The 19,696-nt window shown below is 39.6% G+C and overlaps 1 protein-coding gene across 1 annotated transcript in view; it reads right to left on the bottom strand.

The window, feature by feature from the left end:
• Positions 1-292: 292 nt before the first annotated feature.
• The window catches only part of TPCN2 (two pore segment channel 2), a 50,560-nt gene continuing 31,156 nt past the window's right edge, over positions 293-19,696 (bottom strand). The window contains exons 16-27 of the mRNA XM_038765214.1: positions 18,823-18,942; positions 18,229-18,288; positions 17,677-17,805; positions 16,774-16,823; positions 13,601-13,700; positions 13,024-13,095; positions 9,980-10,056; positions 9,568-9,649; positions 6,985-7,067; positions 6,234-6,315; positions 5,565-5,659; positions 293-4,134 (exon numbers count right to left, since the gene is read on the bottom strand). Of these exons, the coding sequence (XP_038621142.1) occupies positions 4,056-4,134; positions 5,565-5,659; positions 6,234-6,315; positions 6,985-7,067; positions 9,568-9,649; positions 9,980-10,056; positions 13,024-13,095; positions 13,601-13,700; positions 16,774-16,823; positions 17,677-17,805; positions 18,229-18,288; positions 18,823-18,942 (1,029 nt within the window). The 3' untranslated portion in view covers positions 293-4,055. The remainder of the gene's footprint in view (positions 4,135-5,564; positions 5,660-6,233; positions 6,316-6,984; positions 7,068-9,567; positions 9,650-9,979; positions 10,057-13,023; positions 13,096-13,600; positions 13,701-16,773; positions 16,824-17,676; positions 17,806-18,228; positions 18,289-18,822; positions 18,943-19,696) is intronic.

Below are 19,696 nucleotides of genomic sequence, written 5' to 3'. Positions count from 1 at the left end.
GCCAGAACCATGCTCTAGCCACTAAGCCATGCTGCTCATTCCCCCAGATTATCAGAAGTCATGTCAGAATTTCTTTTACATCTGTTCTAAAGTTCATTTTTAAAACATTCATTGATGGTCATAAACTGTGTGAAGGAAGCTGTTTAAGTACTGTCCCTAGAGCCAGACCTATTGTGTGTCTCACCTTCTTTTCCACCACCTAGGAGACATGAACTCAAAACATTTCCATATTGCACTGCAAATTCTTCAACATTCAAACTCAGGAGAATTGAAAAAGGCAAAAACAAAAAAGTTTATGACCACTCAGCAATACTTTATTATTTAATGGACAAATATCTACGGACAAAATACACTTCCACTGTAAAAATCAAAATTCAGAACAACTTGGTAAACATAGAAGCCTAGGCCAGCCATAGTGGTGACACTTGTGGAAGTCAGTATTTACTGTGCCTTTATTTTCTGGGAGAAGGCATTATACAAATTCAAGATAGTAGTATTTACTTATTGATAGTACATATTTAAAAGCCTAAATGTCATTCCACTTACTGCCTAGATTCTACATGAAATGAAGCTTTTGGATGTGAAAGTCATTCTAAAAAAAAAAAAAATGAATGTTTCCCACCCCCAACTGAAATCTGTTGTAACCCTTATTATGAACTTACTTTACATTCTTTAAACAAAGTAATTAATAAAACCAGCAAAGCATTTAAATATTGAAGGCTCTGGAGAGACTTTATTCCTTAAGGTGCTTTATAATCGATTTGTTATGAATATTATTTCCTCTTCCTGATTTATTGATTCCTCTCACCTAAAGGAATCAAATGCTGATGGTGGAAAAGTTCAAACTGGAAAACTCTGATTTGAGATGAGGCAGAGAATAACACTGATCATTGTGAAAAGCTGACAACAATAACAGATTTTTAACACTTTACACATTTAAAATGGTTATGCACACAATGTAGGTTGTGTAAGGACATCACATCTATTACTCTATGCCAGCTAATGTCGAAAATTCTTTCATATTGCACAATTTTGTTGAAGTCTCACCACTAGGTGGTGCTTAGATGTCAAAACTAGGTTTAAAAAAGGAAATAAATTAAAACCCCAGAAGCAACAGCATGAATTTAAACATACAGACATTTAAGAATACAATCCAGTAGATACCTGGATCTAGTGTAGAAATCATACTCTCACAATAAAAAGTTGCTGATATGCTGATATTCCCCCAAATATCTAAAACTAGAGTGTTTATAAACTAATTATTACCTGATCCTTTCCCAAAACTACACATCTGAGCAGTCTTGAGCCAAACATCAGAATTAAAGAATATCATTAATAACTGGAACATGTATACTTAGGTAACATACTGTTTTGTAATTGCTATTCACATTTGTAGTGAATCATCATCAAATCATATTTATTAAATATTCTCTTGGTCTTTTTTGTGCTTATAATCTAATTATGTTCTATGCATCGTGAATATACTTCCTATGATAACTTGGGCATTAAGCATAATTACAATGTCTTTCCTTTTAGTGGCATCCCCTAGCTTTCTCTACTTTTCTTCAGATTCTCAATAGTGTATGTATCTGTATGACAAAAAAGGGACTTGAACAACACTTAGCAGGAAAGACTGAAGACCCAAGCTGACTTCACTGTTAAGGAAACATACTGATGAATGCAATTAACTTGCCTATTTCAACATCCACATTTTTTCAGTCTCACCAAGAAGGGGCAAGGAATGCATATTCTTTGAGTACTACAAAAAGGAGATAGAGTAGACTTGAAGAATCATCCCCAAGGAAAGTGGGAGATGCCCCATTGAGGACCACAGTACTAAAATAAATGGTATAGAGAATCATTAAGAACCAGTCCAGAGATGGCATATTTAACAGTCTCTGATACAATTCTAAGGAAAAGGGAGAGACCTTTTGTCTGTTGGATCTTTTGTCCAACAGAGACCTCTTCTGTTGGAGAAACCCCAACAGAAATCAGAGTTAAGAAGATATCTGGGACTTAGAAGACTAAAAGACAAAACCATTTTCAAATAATAAGGTGGAAGGAACAGGAGAAGAATAGGGAGGGTGAATTGAGGAGTGTGAAAGGTACAGCTCCCAATGGATTGGCCAGCATGCTATTTTTCTCATTTGGATACCTCCCTATGTGAAAATAAATCATTAACCTGATGGCCTCCAATGTTGATGCAAAGGGCCTCGGTTGGTGCAATGAAAAGGGGAGCAAATAGATCAATACTGGGTGACAACAGAAAGAAGGTGTTTTATTTCATATTACAAATACACATGCTGTACCACTTGGTAAAAAAATAATTGTGTGGAGGGGAGTGGGGAGGAGGGGGGCAGGGGGACTTGGAAATAGTGTTTCAAATTCAATAAGTTAGGGAGATGAGGAAACATTTTGCATTGTTACATTCTCTTTCTACTCAAGTTGCATTTGTCATCCAACTGGTCGGTCTAACCATGCCAAGTGAAATGGTAGTCCAAATAATTACCTAGCTGATTCACTGTCTGCATGGAACCAATCTGGATCAGACGTCAAAATAAATTTTTTGGCCTCAGGTATCCAGGTGGCTTTTTATGTAGGGTAAATCTACTGTGTAACCGCTCAGTCTTCCCTTTACTTGGACTGTGCATACCCTGACCCCGTTTAGTTTCCACAGGGCTGGAAAAAAACTGTATTCCCTTTTCAGGGAACAGAAAAAGCTAAAGAGGCAACAAATAGGTTTTAGAAAAGAATGAAAGGAAGACAGATACGAACAGATGTATGTACCCCCGTATACACAATGCACACAGTCTGAATTCAGAGTATTTTGAGAGGATGAAAATGATTTGAAATGGGATAAATCTCCTCTAAGATGGGAACTGCATTCTTGAAGAACCTCAATAAGAAGTATTAACTAGTAGTGCATATGCCTTGACACTACTCACACAATCTGTCCCCCTTGACACCACCCCACTTTCTACCCAGCCAGATGAACACTGTCTAAAGACAGTCCTCTTAATTCAAGTGTTCTACCCAAAATGCATGAAGAAAACACTCATTATATGACTACAGTTTCACTGTCCAATGGAGAAATAAGAAACATGAAATGCATTTTTCAAAAATCTACTAAAGTATTAAGAGCACCCCTTCATGACTAATGAAGCCAATGAAGCCAACACAGACAAAATAAGCTCTGAGTTTTCAAATAATAGTTGAAGTGGTTTTCTTCTAAAAGGATAAGTCTATAAAATAACTTTCCCAAACAATGAGAAAACAAAAAGGAAGATTTTTCCCTCAAGAGGTAGAGCCCTTGCAATTATAAATACGACACAATTTCACCAAAAACGTAAGTCAACTTTGGCCCCAAAGCCTCATCTATTGCATTACTCAGAAATCACCATCCAATCTAAAGCAACTATTTGTACAAAAATGAAAGCATTATTTATGGAAGGTAAGTAAAGGAAGTATTGCTGGCATTACATCTCAAATTTAAAAAAAAAGCTTCCTTTCATATAAAATATTCCCACACAAATTCATTCATTAGTATTTCAAAACAAATTCACTCAGTTTTTCAAGGCACTCTCTATGGTCACCCAAAATTGCCACCATCAGTGGGTTCACTATTTTTTGGGGTGCAGAAAAGCACCCAGCAGAGTGGTTTCAGGGTCACTGGTTTCGTGGCTCTTAAAGTGCACTGCAATGCAATTCCCATTTCCTCTTTAAAAAAATAAAAGTGTCATCTGGACAGTTTATAAAATTAACAGTGGCATCTGGGGGAAAGTCTCTCTTAAAACAACAGGAATTTAAAAAACTAAAAAAAGAGCTACACTGCCGATTGTTTAAAAAAAGTTCTGATGGACCATTCAGTTTCTGTCTCCCCAACTGCCTGGATGAGGAGGGAGAGTGTGTGTGTCTAAGAACAGCAGATTTGAAGATGATTTCTAGGAGACACCATCCTCCTTCTCAGCATGAGAACCCTTTTCGATGGCTGCCCTTGGTAATTCTGTTCATGGTCAGAGCTTAGAGGTGAGAAAAAGGCAGGTCGCACTAGACTGTCATCTGCACAGATGAAAGTGTGGGTGCTGGTTTAGCTTTTCCATCAATTCCTCCTCTGAAGGTTCTTCCAGGACATCTCTACAAAGAGAAGATACATTGTTTTCAAAAAGGGAAAGAAAATCCATTGCCTATAGCCATCGGCATCAACCCTCAGATTTCTCTAGGACCATGGAATGCAACTCCCTCTTTTCACCATCGACCTACCAAAGCCTGTTACATTAAAGGAGTACCTACTAGCTGAACTGCTTCTTACATGATCCACTTTCCCATAACATTTTTGTATATAGAATCACCGTTTGAATTTGTTCATACATCGATTTATCCATACCCTTACTATTACGGAACGTATCTAATACTATCCCTCCTGCTTTCACTATATGTACAAAATACTCTCAGTATTTGTAGGGAATTGGCTTATTGGCTAGAAAAACCCCCATGAATGAGGTGAAACCACAAATACCATCTGTGCCTGAGGGAGCTGCACTTAGAGCACTGGAAGTTTATCCAACATTCTGGCTATCTGGGAGGAGAAGGCACGGCCAGCCATAGAAGAGGCGGGATTGTGGCTGTTAGTGACCACAGAAACAGCAGACAACAAGAGCTGAGATCCAAGTTGACCATCCCCCCCGCCCTGCTCCTGCCAGAATTTTAAATATGGACACGGCCGATGGTGAACTGGTGAAACTGCAAAAATCCAAGACTACCCATGGACTACAGCTTCCAATCTTTGTCTGCTTTTCCCCGCCATTTGACTGTAAGCAATTCATGAACAGAGACCAAGGCTTTAACTTTTACTCTTCCAAGTGCTCCAAACTACACTCTGCACGCAGTTGGCACTCAAACACTAATGATTTAATCCACTGTTTCCATCTCCAGGAATAAGCCATTGCCTGCTGACCCAAATTCAGAACAATACATTTCTTTACATCAGCACAATTCAAGAAGAAAAAAGTGTCATCACCACTGCCGCAGAATCAGGCAGATGCTTGGTCTTTGTGGACACTAGGAAACTGATCGATGAACTATTCCCTAGTAATATTAATTTATAATAATTGTGGTATTAGTTTAGTGATGGCTATGTGCCAAGCACTACACTAAGCACTGGGATAGACACAGGATAATCAGATAATGCACAGTCCCTACTCGACCTGGGGCAGATAGTATGAGTGGGAGGGTGAACAGGTATCAAACTCCCACTTTACAAATGACCAACCAGTTATCTCATCTGTACAGTGGGGATTAAGACTGTAAACCCTATTTGGGACAGGGACTGTGTCCAACATGATTATCTTGTTTCTACCCCAACCCTTACTTAGTACAGTGCCTGGCACATAGTAAGTGCTTAAAAAATGAGGGAACTGAGGCACATGGAAGTTATGTGACTTGCTCAAGGGTAAACAAAGGCAAGTGGTTGAACTGGGATTAGAACCCAGGTCCTCTGACACCCAGGCCCAGGCTCTTTCCGCTAGGCCGCTCTGCTTCTCCGCTGTTGACCCACAACTGCTCACCTAAACATGCGCTCCACTGTCATCTGATACTGGGCTTCCTGAGCTCCAGAGAGAGGTTGCTGTTGGCATCGACGGTCCCATTTGTGAATGAAGTTCTAGGGTTTGGAGGGAAAGGAAAGATAAAAGTTATTGCCTCAGTGGCCTAGGGAATCAGAATCTTCCTCGTCCCACCCACAAACAATGTCTTGAAAGCCTCTACAGCAATCTGAAAACAATCAACCCAGGTCACATTCTACTATAATTCAATATGATTTAGCATAGGAAAGTGAAAGGATTTATTGAAAAGCTAATCTCCCGGTGTGGGTTTACATACACAAGAGGAAACAGAACAGGAATAAACAGCTAGGCACACCAACTCCTCTCTCTCCTGCAGTTTACAAGAACCACATTCTCTTAAAATTTATTCTGGACTTCCACCAAACTTGGATTAATTCCTTGAAAGAACTGAGAGCCACCATATTTAATTTCACGACTAGCCCCAGGCGGATGTGGAAGACACATTTAATAGCCTGGAAGGTCACTCATGTGAAAATGATCATTTAACATATAAAAATGAACATGTGGTGCTTTGTTAAATTCAGCAAGGCATAGGATTTCCCTAGACTTTCAAAGTACAGTGAATGACAAGCTCAAGTTCACTAAGGCCCTGCAACAAGTGTTTTTTCTTACCTCCAGAATCAGGGCCACAAACAGATTAACCCAAATGACAGAGGATACCAACCACCACGCTACAAAATACAGTTTTGACCACCTGCAGAGAACATTAAATAAATACACTTCAAAAATGTCATTAATACACTTAAGTAATTCCCTTCCAACAAGTTAGTCTTCATCTAAGCAAAGGATGATATTTCAAGTGAACAGTGATTAGGCTCGAAAGCATCTAAAATCATTGACAAGTCAGTCATTTCTTTTCTATCTTAAAATCAGCTGAGATTCAGAAGGAAGTTGGTATCACAGAGGGGGTTTAAAAACCTCTCTCCTCCCTCCAATCCAATACTTTCACATCTCACACCTGGCTAAGGAATTAAATTCCCAAGACAGGATGTATTAATATACTGGGGAATCTTAATAGATTAAAAGATGGAAGAATAATGAAAAAGGCAAAAGTCATTTTTTTTTCTCTTCAGAAGGAAGTGACTTTTGTGAAGGCACAAAATTAAGCCACAAAGGAGCAGCACTAGGGAATGTCTACTTAGTTTTGAAAGGAGAAAAAAAATCCTCATATGGATATACGACGCTGGAATTAAGTTTCACATCTCACCCAGATTCTATTACTACTTCAAATGTCATCGAATCATTTCCGATCCACAGCCACTCCAGGGACACACCTTCTCCAGAACCTCCCATGTTCTGCCATAAAGTCGTTCTGGTATGTGTGCCATAGAATTTCCTTGGTAATGATACGGAAGTTACTTACGAACTATAGTATCTTGAATAGGCTTCAAGAAAAACCTGCCAATTGTTCACAACCATCACATCCCAGAGAGTCACCAAAGCAGCCTAAGAAATGAAAATGTTTAAGATGTGGTGATATAGAGAGGATAAGGAGATTGCCTTCACTTCCTCTAAATCAACTCTCTTCTAGTCCTACTACATTCTCATTTTCATCTCCCATCATCCCCAACCCCACTGAGACTTCTCTTTCCAAGATTGCCAATGACACCAATAGAAGGGTTCAACTACCATCTCTACCTAACTGATTTCCAACTCTACCTCTCCAGCCCCAACTTCTCTCCTTCTCTGCCATCTTGCAATGCCTCTGGCTTTCAGGTCATCTCAACATGAACATTCCCTGCAGCACCTCAAAGTCAACATGTACAAACCTAAATTCATCTTCCCTTCTAAATCCTCTCTACTCTGACTTTCCCATTACTATTCATAATAACACCATCCTCCCTCTCTTACAAGCACACAACTTTGTCATTATCCTTGACTCTTCTCTCAACCTGCATATTCAGTCACAAAATCCTAACAGAATATGCCCCTTCCTCTCCAGCAAACTGTTAGGTCGCTGATCCCAGCACTTGACTATAGCATCAGCCTGTTCCCACTCGAGTCCATACTTCCTGTTGCCCATATTTTTCTAATTCTAATCCCAGCTCCATCACTTGTCTGCTGTGTGACCTTGGGAAAGTCACTTCACTTCTCTGTGCCTCAGTCCCCTTATCTGTAAAATGGGGATTGAGACTGTGAACCACACTTGGGACAGGGACTGTGTCCAACCTGATTTGCTTGTATCCGCCCTAGCGCTCAGTACTAGGGTCCTTAGTACAATACCTGGCACATAGTAAGTACTTAACAAGTACCACAATTATTAATACATATTCTGCACACATTCCTCTAGACTTAGACTGTAAGATCACTGTTGTATTGGTCTCTCCCAAGTGCTCAGTACAGATTTCTGCCCATAGTAAGTGCTCAATAAATACCACTGAATGATTCCCCATTCCCCAAAGAGCCTTCAATGGTAGCCCATATATCTCTAAAACAAGCAGATTTCTTACCATCAGCTTTAAGACATTCAATCAGTTCTTCCCCACCTACATAACCTCGCTCCTCTTCCATAACAACTCAGACTGCACCGTTTGCTCAAATACCAACCTTACCTCTTACCCATGTACTCCCTCTCCATGGAACTCCATCCCCCTCCACACCTGACAGCAGATCTCTACTCTCCCCTTCGGAGAAATACTTAAATCACATCTCCTCCAGTAGGCCTTCTCTGACTAATCTCTCAATGCCCCATGCTATTTCTCTCCCTACTGCATCATTAGGGCACTTAAATCCTTATCCACAGAGCACTTTTGGTCCCCACCTCACCCCTAACTAACCACCACAGCACTTAGTACATAGTGTATATATATATATATATATATATATATATATATACACATGTATGTATATATTTTTATACTTGACTACTTGAGTGATTTACTGTAAAGCTGGTCTCCCCTACTAAATTGAAAGTTCTTTTAGGGTGGGGCTTTTCTAACTATTGAACTGTACTCTCTCAAGCACTTAGCACAGTGCTCTGTAAGCATTCAATAAATATGACTGATGATATGCTGCTCTCCCAGATACTTACTTCAGTTCTCTGCACAGAGTAAGGACTCAAATATTCTATTGATCAATTACCTCCTCCTGTAGAATCCCATCTCATGGATGGCCTTCAACTTCTCATTTTCCCTCCTAAATACATTGATCTCCTAACTTTCCCATCTCTGTTAACAACACCATTCTTCCTGTCACAGAAGTCAGCAACCTTGGATTATTCTTGACTCCTCACTGTCACTCAGCACTGCCAGTTCTTCTGCAACACAGGTGAAGCAGTATGGCCTAGTGGACAGAGTACAGACCTGGGAATCAGGACCTAGGTTCTAATCCCAGGTCCACCGGGTGACCTTGGGCAAATCACTTCATTTCTGTGCCTCAGTTTCCTCATCTATAAAATGAGGATTAAAACTTTGAGCCCCATTTGAGACACAGACTGGGTGCAATCTGATTAGCGTGTATCTATCCCAAAGCCCAGTACAGTGCCTGGCACATAGTAAGTGCTTAACAAATACCATTAAAAAAAATTATTTCCTTCCGCCTCCCTTCCTCTACCCCCAAGACATCTGCCACCCTAGTTTAAACTCTCACTTTCTCAAAATTAGACTACTGAATCACCCCCCTCACTGGTCTCCCAATCTCTAGTCTATCTTTGCTTCAGTATACTACATTCCATAGTTCAGAGTTTCCTCTTCAAATGTTTATCAGCACATGTCTCTCCACACTCCCCAAATCTTCAATAGTATTTACTGAGCACTTACTGTATACAGAGCACGCAGAAAGCACTTGGGAGAGTAGTCAAACAAAAACTTCTTACCTTACCATATCTTTTCCTACTGTTGTAATTTCCCGACTACTAACTACAGTCTTCGCACACAGCCGGCCCTCAAATGTTACTGACTGATTGAAGGAAGAAAAGCTTTAATCGAGCACTTGCAATTAGTCTTACCGCAAAATCGTCAAAGTTATTAGGCCAGTATTCCAACTGTTCAAATGTTCCACACCGGGATGTGTTGTTAGGATAGGTCAGGCTACAAGAACACAATTAAATATTATGTTATTTCTTATTTCTACCCTACCCTCAACCCCCTTGCACTTCTGTACATATTTATAAATTGCATTATAAATTATTCATTTATATTAATGTTTGTCTTCCCCTCTAGACTGTAAACTCATTGTGGGGAGGGAATGTACCTGCCAACTCTGTTGTACTGTACTTTCCCAAAAGTAAAGTGTTAGTACAATGTACTGCACAAAGTGCTCAATAAATATCATTAATGATTATGTAGGCACTCAATAAATACAACTGATTGATTGATTGACATAGGAACCACAAAATCTACTTTAGAATAAAATCTTACCTATTATTTCCCGGAGGAGGCACAATAGAACCTCGAAACAGCCCAATTCCAATTATGGCAAAGACATAATAAACCACCTGAGAAGGAATATAGCAAGTAGCCAGTTAGAAACATTAAGAAATCCTATTCATTCCATGAAAAAAATTACACACAATAACTGGCACCCAGGAGTCTTCTCACTTTTATTACCTAATCCTACAAGATAGGGACAAAGACAGAACTGGACTCAAAATTGTGAAGGCTAAAGAGCTTTAGAAAAGTCAATATTTTAAGAAATATTTGACGGCTGCAACCTGAATCACTGCCCCTTATGATCCCCAAAAATGCCCAACCTAGGCACTCTACCAGGCCATCTGTACAACCACTGACTGACAGAGACCAGAACAGCAATATAGTAACATGGAATACTTCACCCTAACTGGTGAGGAAATTTGAGATGAAGAAACCTCAGAGATACTTAAAATTATTTAGTCCACGGAAGAGAAGGCTCAGGCCAGTTTAACAACTCTTTTCAGTTTCTACCACAGACGGACCATGAGAAAGTAGGTTTTAATTGCAGTTTAAGGATTTAGATTAGATTTACGGAAATCTCTCAGGGAGGGACATTACCTATCAGAATGGATTATAAAATAAGATTAAGGAAGTTCCTTCTTTGCTGAAAACTGGATAGACTCACCTGGCAAGTAATGAGTTGGGAGTGCGTAATGATTTGGAAATAGGTAAAAGATGTTAAGATCCCTTTTGGTCTGTAAGTTCAGCCACATTACACTTGCTGTTGCACACACCCAGCAGCCACCAAGGGGACTTTCTTTTGTTAACGGTGTTTGTCAAGCGCTTACTGTGTGCGGAGCACTGAACTAAGCACTTGGGAGAGTACAACACAACAGAATTGGTGGTAACGAACCCTCTCCTAAAAAGTTGTTAATTGCTTACTACCTACCAGACACTGTACTAACAGCTGAGGTAGATGCAAAATAACCATGGGGGTCACAGTTACAGACTGATTGACTGTTTTAATAAGGCAGAGAAAACATTGTGATGTCCTTAGCCAAACCCTTCTGATGTAGGAGTCAGGACGAGTAAGAGTGTATATTAAAGGAAACAGAACTAAAATTGGCCTGTAAGGGAGCAATAGTAATATTTTAATTTAAAAACTAAATGAGAAAATGCTAGATAGACAGTGGCTATATGTAAATTAGGTGCAAATGCATCCTTATCCCTCCTATTTCTTAGTCAACTTGTGAATCAAGGAATGGTCCTACTGGAGACCACACCCTTTCATGAAAAACATTAAGTCACTAAATAACTAATTTTATAAACTGATCTTCAATTTGCAAGAAACAAGATCCCACCCCACATCTATAAGACTACTAGAACAAAATTCTTTATATTTGCCCTTAAAAAATACCAATATAGAAATCTGCAATACCCACAATATAAAATGACCACTTATTTCTGGCATTAAATCTCATATCTGCCTAATAAACTGCAATCATTCCCAAGAAAAACTAACATTTTTCCATAGCCAGAGAAAACATCTGTGGTGTGACTGTCCTTCCCTTAACCATACTGGTTCTAATTTTATGAAGATTTTTTTTTTCCCTCACAGCCGGAAGAATTACCTAAAGTTTATACCTTTTGCCTTGAGTAGCACCATCACTTTAGTAATGGTAGAAATGCCATTTGGGAACACTGAAGATATTTCCCAATTTTTTCCTTCTTTTTTAAATTAAAATCCGGGGGTGAGGGGATAAAGGGTAGTTTCAAAGGGGTGAAGAGAAAGAAGCAACTTTCTTAGTTAAGCCCCAATCTCTCAAGCCCACAACTTGGACAGGGAACATATTTGCTAACTGTTATATTTTACTCTCCCAAGTGTTTAGCACAGTGCTCTGCACACAGTAAGCACTCAATAAATACAACTGACTGTTTGGCATTATCCTTGACACTTCCCTCTCTTTCGCTCCCTTCCACCAACCTATTGCCAAATCTTATCAGTTATTCCTCCACAACATTTCTAAAATATGTCGCTTCTCCATCCAGTCTCCACACTGATCCAGACACTTGTCATATCATAGCATGATGAATAATTTGGGTTGATCTCTTTGCCTCTAGTACCTTTCTTCTCTTCACTCTGCTGCCTAGATCAGCTTCCTAAAATGTCAGTCTGCACGTCTTCCCACTTCTCACAAACCTCCAATGGTTCTCCTCAAGCAGAAACTCCTGACCATTGGATTTAAAACATTCAATCATTTCTCTCCCCCATCAATTCTCTCCCAGCTCCAAACCTTCTTTCCTTAAGCTATCATATTTGCCAAGCTTGTTCTCCTCATCTTCACTGCTGACCTCTTACTGCTGAAACTCCTTCCTGCTTCATATCCGATAGACCACCGCTCTCCCACCTTCAAAGCCCTTCTGAAAACACATAGTCTCCAGGAGGCTTTGCCAGATCTTTCCACCTTATATCCCCAGCTGCAACTTTTCTCCTTTCAGCTCCCTAAGTACTTAAAGTTCCTGAAACACTTTCACTCATATTCTATTTTACTCGCCCTCTACATACTGACTTCCTCCCTCACTGTAAGCTAACTGTGTATTCTCTCCAAGCTTTTAATACAGTGTTCTGCATACAGTAAATGCGAAATACTACTAATACTAATAAGCTCTTTGATGGAAGGGATCATGTCTAACTTTTGTACACTCCCAAGCACTGAAGGCAGTGCTCTATACAAACAAGGTGACCAATAAATGCTACTGATGGTGATGATATCCTTGAAGCAAAATATTTTCTAAACTTGAATAAAAGCTAAACTGGTGAATAGAGTAAACCAAGAGGATTATAGCAAAGGTGCCAATCCAAAGTTGGGAAGGCTTCAAGCAGTTTTTCTGGGCAGCTTCTACAAACCAATACTGAATTATCTTTTTCTGTGTTTGGCATGCCCAGAAGAAATGCTAGATGTGAAATGTGTACAATAAAGAATACAGAGTACATATTATCCTTTCAGTCCCTGACATTTCACACTCAGAGGTTATAGTTAAAAAAAACTTACCACAAGAATCCCAGCAAAGGCTCTTAAATTTTTGACCAAATCCAGTAGAGTGCTAGCCACCAGAGACATCAGCTAAAAACAAAAATGTGAAATTCATAATCCTCATTCTGGGGTGTGGGTTTCTACAACTTTTCTACCCTGCTGTAATAACTAGGCTCAATTTACCACATGAAAGGGGGTGCAACTGGATCACTCCAAAGTCCCCGGTCATTTCTAGGCCAAACCAAGCCAAGGAGACATTTCAGAAATCCTGGGCCATTTCTATCTACTACTCTATTTACAGACCTTCTGAGGTAAATTGAGGCACAAAGTGGATAAGTGACTTTCCCACTTTCTCACCAGACCGTGAGAAAGCAAGAAAACAAACCAAGGAGCTCTTTGTTACATAAACCCGCTCTTCTCACACAGAGTCCTTTTTCTCGTGCCAACCGCCACAAAGGGGTGACCCATTTTGAGCAAAGAGCCTTTCTCCCTGAGGTTGGTGGTTTTATTGGTCACAAAGTAGAGAAAGTATCTGGGGTTTCAGGAAGGACTTGATGAACTGATGATTCAGTCTGAGCAATGCAGACTCGCTCACCTTCATATTTGGAATAATCCGCAAGAACCGGAATACAATGAACATGTTTACCAGTCGTGCCATATCCCACAGGGAAAGCAAGCCCAGCATTTCAGGTTTCCTGCGACAGACACATTAAGAGAGCTTCCCATTAGAATGGAGACACAATGATTATGGTTAATCTGCGTGCATATTTAGTAAAAGAATTACGATTGCCTAAATAAACATGAGTTTTCCAACTGAGAGAGACCATCAGGTTCAATGTGAAACAGTTCCTTATCTGACAGCCAAAGAATGCAATAGCAACCGAGTTCTATAGCAAGAAAAGTTACACTATGGTCATGAGAGTTATATGAAGAACCATGAGGAGGGTACGTAATTTTAAGGTTTTACCCAACTTCACCTGATTTCTACACCCTACAAACAACCTGAAATATTCCCACTTTTAAGTTTTTAACATTGTATTATCACTGCAAAGAAATTCACAACCATTTATAAATCCATCATAATTCTGCCACATTTAACTTGCCAATTCATATTTGGGTGAGGAACTATCCCTATCTCAACTGTTGTTCACAGAATCAACATGCATTCTGTAGTTATAAAATGCATCATAAATGATCGTTTTCTGAGGAATTTCTATTCTTCCAAGTCTAAAAAGTCTGAATAATAGACACCCACTGTCACTTTTCACTTTTCTTACTGGAGTGCCATCACTCACCTCTTTCCACTTAAGATTTCACATTTTTAAAAATCAAGATTTAGATGTTGGAGAAATGCTACAGTTTGATACTCTAAATTTTGCAATATGGCTAAAATGTCATGTTTTCAAAAGTTGTTGTGATACTAAGAATACCCTTGGCCATTTGCATCACATTGTTACAAAAGAACAATAAAATGAAAAGAAAAAAACACCTAAATTTAAACCTTATTTTTATTCTACTAAAAATCATTTTCCACATATTTCAAAGTCTGAAAAATCCATAACCTAGCCATTAGTAAAGAGATGTGTTAGCGTTGGGCCATAATGCATTAGCCTAAGACACCAACTCCAGAACAAAGTGGAACAAAATTCATTTACACAGGGGACCATGTTTTAACGCCATGCCTGAACAGTAACCCTTCAAAACTCTTAAAAGCAAATGTTACTGGCTTAAAAGTTCTTACTTGGATAATGTTAATGTAGGGGGTATGTCCTCTGTTAATATAGGGGGTATGTCCTCAGAGTATTCTAGACTGTGAGCTCGTTGTGGACAGAGATTGACTCTGTTGCTGAACTGTACTTCCCAAGTGATTAATACAGTGCTCTACACACAGTAAGCGCTCGATAAATAAGACAGAATGAATAAATGAATGAATGAAGCCCAAGAAAAGTATGTCTGACAGAGCTTGGGCCTATTTAGATTCTTCATCAGGGCACTGTTCACTGGCCAAGGGAATCCTCATTTCCCTTTTTGAACCTGCCCCAGAAATTTGAGGAGCCAATTTAGCCTGACTTGCTGAGCCAAGAGAAACAGCAACAAATGGAGTCTCCAGGATTGAAAATTCAAGCAAGAAAATCATTTTCAAGGATTTACTTTATCATTTTGAAGCAGTGTTACCCAGTAGATCATCAGAACTCAGCACTGTCCCTTGCCTATTGTGAGACTCTGGACAAGTCACTTAACTTCTTTGTACCCCAGTGTCCTCATCTCTAAGATTCAGTTTTCGTTCTCCCTCTTACTTAAACAGTGAGCCCCATGAGTACAGGTTCTGTGTCCAATATGATTTTATCTCCCACAGTGCTTAGTACAGTGGCTGGATAGTAGTAAATGCTTAATACCACAGTTACTACTATAAACATTCCTCATTCCCTCCCACCAGACAATTCATCCTTTGTTTGAAAAACTACCCCATATCAAGACTGCCTAAAAGTTCAAGTTAAGCAGACCAGGTCTAGAACATCAGTGAGAAGCACTCCCAGATCCGTAGGTGCATATTCCCACCCAGCTAATCACCCATGCATTTAAGATGAACAAGGCACTATAGCTCTGTGGAATCTCTCAACACAGTTGTAACCTTATGACCATGGAACACATGGTTTGCAAGCTCATTGTGGGCAGGGAATGCGTCTCTCAACTCTGTTATCCTGTACTCTCCCAGGTGCTGAATAAAGTGGTCTGCACACAATAAATGCTCAATAAATATCATTGACTGACCTCTTTGACAAAGTATTATAGTGATTCAGTCTATAAATAATGCAATTGTTCATTTTTTATGGCATTTGTTATGCACTCATATAACAAGCACTGCAGAATACACAAGTTAATTAAGATGGACACAGCCCCTGCCCTACATGGGACTCAGAGTCTAAGTAGGAGGGAGAACGGGAGAACTGAGACACAGAAATGACTAACCCAAGATCATAGTGCAAGCAATCGGCAGAGTTGGGATTCGAACCCAGTCCTCTGACTCACTAGGACATGCTGCTTCTCTATTCAACTTGCATGCAGTAAGCACTCAATAAATATGATTAATAATAATCTCCCTAAAAAAAGTGGCCATAAGATATCCAAATTTATGATAAATTCGGGTTTCAAAGCCAATTAGTTTCAAACCCAAAGGGCTAAGTAAAAATACTTGGAATTTAGTTTTGAAATAAAGAAGACATCTAAATGATTGGTTTAAAACCATAAAGTCGCCAAGGCATGTAAGCAAGCCATGTGTTTTGAGGTTAAGACTGACCAACACAGGCACTGCATAACCCCTCCACCAAAATCCAGTAAACATAAAATATCTGGAAAACCAAAATGAAAACACTGACAAGCTTTCAAAAATCTCAAAGGGATTACTAGGCAGCATATTTGCTATTGCCTTAGTATTACCAAATAACACTTCTCACTTCCACCTTCTAGAGTGTTGGCATTTTAAAAAGTCAGATTAGCATGTTTTAAAGAAACCTCTCTCCAAATTACCTCACAATAACAGGCTACAATTTAGTTACAGCAGCAAGAGAAAATTCGGAATTATTCCCATGTTATCTGAAGCAAAATAGTTTTGGTTTAGAAACTTTAACGGACCTTCGCAACTGCACCAATAACACCCCCTTTGTGTTGACCCCTAGTGTTCTTTCAGATAAGTCATTTGTAGGATGAGATAAGGTAGGCAATCAGACATGCCCTTCCTTGCTCTGGAGTTTTATTCAGAACACCTACCAGCCTGGATGAGGAAATCGGTACACAGCAAGAGTTGAGATCTCCAAAACCTTTAATTACAAAAGAAAAGAAGGCACAGCAATACTAATCTGGGATGTTGGGATTGAAAAAGATTTTGACTGCAAATGGTTATTAAAAAAGGAACTTCATTAGAGATTATCACTGCTACCAGATGCCAAATGATTCCTTCTTCACATTTTTAAATGAAATGAAATGTAATTAGGCATTCGGGTGTGTATGTGAAGGTCATTTCCCCACATGAGGACAAATGGACTATTTTTAAAATGAAGGTGCACTCGAAAAGTTAAAAAGTGCACACACTTTTACTGATAGCCCCAGGCCCACTTTATACATGATTTTCATTACTTCTCATGAGTTAATCAGTTTAAACCCTGAAAATATTTCCTGTTTACTCACCATTTCCAATCAACAAAATAAATGGAACCCTTTGGAGGAGTCCCAACAGTGTCTCTCAATGACCACAGGCCATCTGTGCCTGGCTAAAGCTTAGTGATATTAGATGTCAGTGACATTAGGAGCACAGGTGCTGAATTAGTTGGTTTGAAGTCCAGGAGCTCCAGGTAGCATACATACTGTACATCACATTAGGCTGACAATGAGCTACTGCCCCATCCACCATCCCACAAAGCTCAACAAGAAAGTTCCCCATGGATATTGAAGTTTGCTCAGCTTTCAAACACCTGACACTTCCATCTAAACCCCCAGACCCACAGCTATTTCATGGAGATAAATAAATCTGTTTCTCATTTCAGTTAAGAGTACAAAGACGCATATCCTTCCATTCTCTCGCCAGACATCTAAATTCCAACACACAAGGTTGTGCAAATTCCTGGAAACTGCACACATGGTGCCCTGATTTTTTTTTTTTTCTTAAAAGGTTACCAGCAAGATTCCGGTGAGCAATCCATCAAATACATTGCTGGAGAATGATAAATATCCTTTCAATCCCAGAGCAAATATCTTCAGCACTGTTTCTAGTAAATAGTACAAGATGAAGAAGAAATTTAGGACCTGGAAAAACAGAAAAGGAAAACAGTTAGTATTAACTACTGTTAGTCTCCCCTCCCTGACCACTTCACCTTTAGACTTTGTTCTTTACCTATGAAATGTTAGCTCATTTTCACTCAGTTTCCACATTTCACCCTAGTGAAACACACTTTCAAAATACATTTTTGAATAGCAAAAGGCCCAGTACCCAATAAACTCTGGCCAGCTTAGACAGTAGTGTGTGGAAGAATAACCACCCACCTATTTGCTGTTTTAGGCACATAGGTCATTCCTATGTCATGACTATCTACAAACCAACTGACCTCCCCATTAGAGAAAAGCACACACTCTATGCCTTGGGCCCACAGAATCACTCCCTCCTTTAGGCAACTCTAACATGTGAAACCAAACATGGATCCTTTGTGATATTAATACACAGTGTCTCACCCCTAAGACAAAGTCATCACGGTCCTGGGGCAGCTGGTCAGCATCCATCACCATGAATACCTGTGGGGATAAAGAACCACCTCAGAGCCCAGCCATCCCTAGGCAGCTCGATGGCACCCAATAAAGAAACCCCACAAGATCGCTTCCCAAATCAAGAAATCAGTAAGTCAGGAATCATAACGCAGTGGTGGCCTAGGGGTTTCAGAGCACTGGACAGGAGATTGATTTGAAGCCACTTAAAGGCTTAATTTGATGACCCTTCAAGCAAATCAAACATTTTCAAACTCACTGATATTTGGAGTTTCAGAACAAAATTTGTACTGAATTGGAGAAAGTTGTTTTTTTCCCTTAAACACTGAATGAGACACAAGGTTTATGGACTCTCCAGCATTTGCTCACCTAGCTGATCTCCCCAGAGACTGCTATTGCAACAAGACAGAACATGCTTCAATAGGGCCTTGAAAGGGGAACTCACAAATAGGATGGCATGGGATCATATCAATCCCTGCATTTAAAAGAGTGCTTTGGGCACAGTAAGTACTTAAATACCACATTTATTATTATGCTCAGGTCTGGGATTAAACTGGTACTCACACAGATAGAGACAATATTGCTGAGTGCTACCAAGTTTCCTAAGTAGTTAAAATAGCGATGACTGAAGACTAACTGGGCACTCTGCAGAAATGGAGATTGGTATTCCGGTCGAGGAGGATGCTGAAAAGAAAAATACAGATGCTAGCAAATCCATTCTGAAAAATCAAGCTTTCCTCCCACCCAAAATAAGTGGATTTTTTGAATTGCAAGAAAAAATGAGGAAAAATTTAAATATGTCACTCTGGGGCAAAGTGATAGGATCGAAAAGCTGGAAAGAAGCACAAAAGGTCATCTGCTCCAACCCCCTGCTTCCAGTCAGCTGTATGGCCTTCCACTGAAGCACAGCCCCTTGTCTGGTTTACATTTCTAAAACAGATTTCCAAGCTAGGGCTTTTACCAGTAGATTCTGGCCAAAAGACGTTTGTAGGAAATGTGTGTATGTATAATACAGTGTGTCTATTATAAGCAGCATGGACTAGTGGAAAGAATATGAGTATGGAGTCAGAGGACCTGGATTATAATTCCAGCTCTGTCAATTGCTTGCTGTGTGACTTTGGGCAAATTGCTTAACATCTCTGTGCCTCAGTTCTCCTGTTCTCCCACCTACTTAGGACTGTAGTGAGTCACATGCGGGACAGGGACTGTGTCCAACCTAATTCACTTGGATCTACCCCAGCACTCAGAACATATAGTAAGCACTTAAATTTAGTAAGCACTTAAATACTATAAAAAAATTCATTTTTCCATTTTATTCACATGCTTACTTCCAACTGTAACAGAGATTTCTTTTTACATTTAATCACGGGCAAGATTCAAATGCTTCTTTCCTACAGCTTCCCAAACTGAGAGATGATTGAACTACTCTATGGTAATG

The sequence above is a fragment of the Tachyglossus aculeatus genome, chromosome 22 (assembly GCF_015852505.1).
Source record: "Tachyglossus aculeatus isolate mTacAcu1 chromosome 22, mTacAcu1.pri, whole genome shotgun sequence".
In the NCBI taxonomy this organism is placed as follows: Eukaryota; Metazoa; Chordata; class Mammalia; order Monotremata; family Tachyglossidae; genus Tachyglossus; species Tachyglossus aculeatus.
Note: the sequence above shows the minus strand (reverse complement) of the source record. Positions and strands in the feature narration are given on the sequence as shown.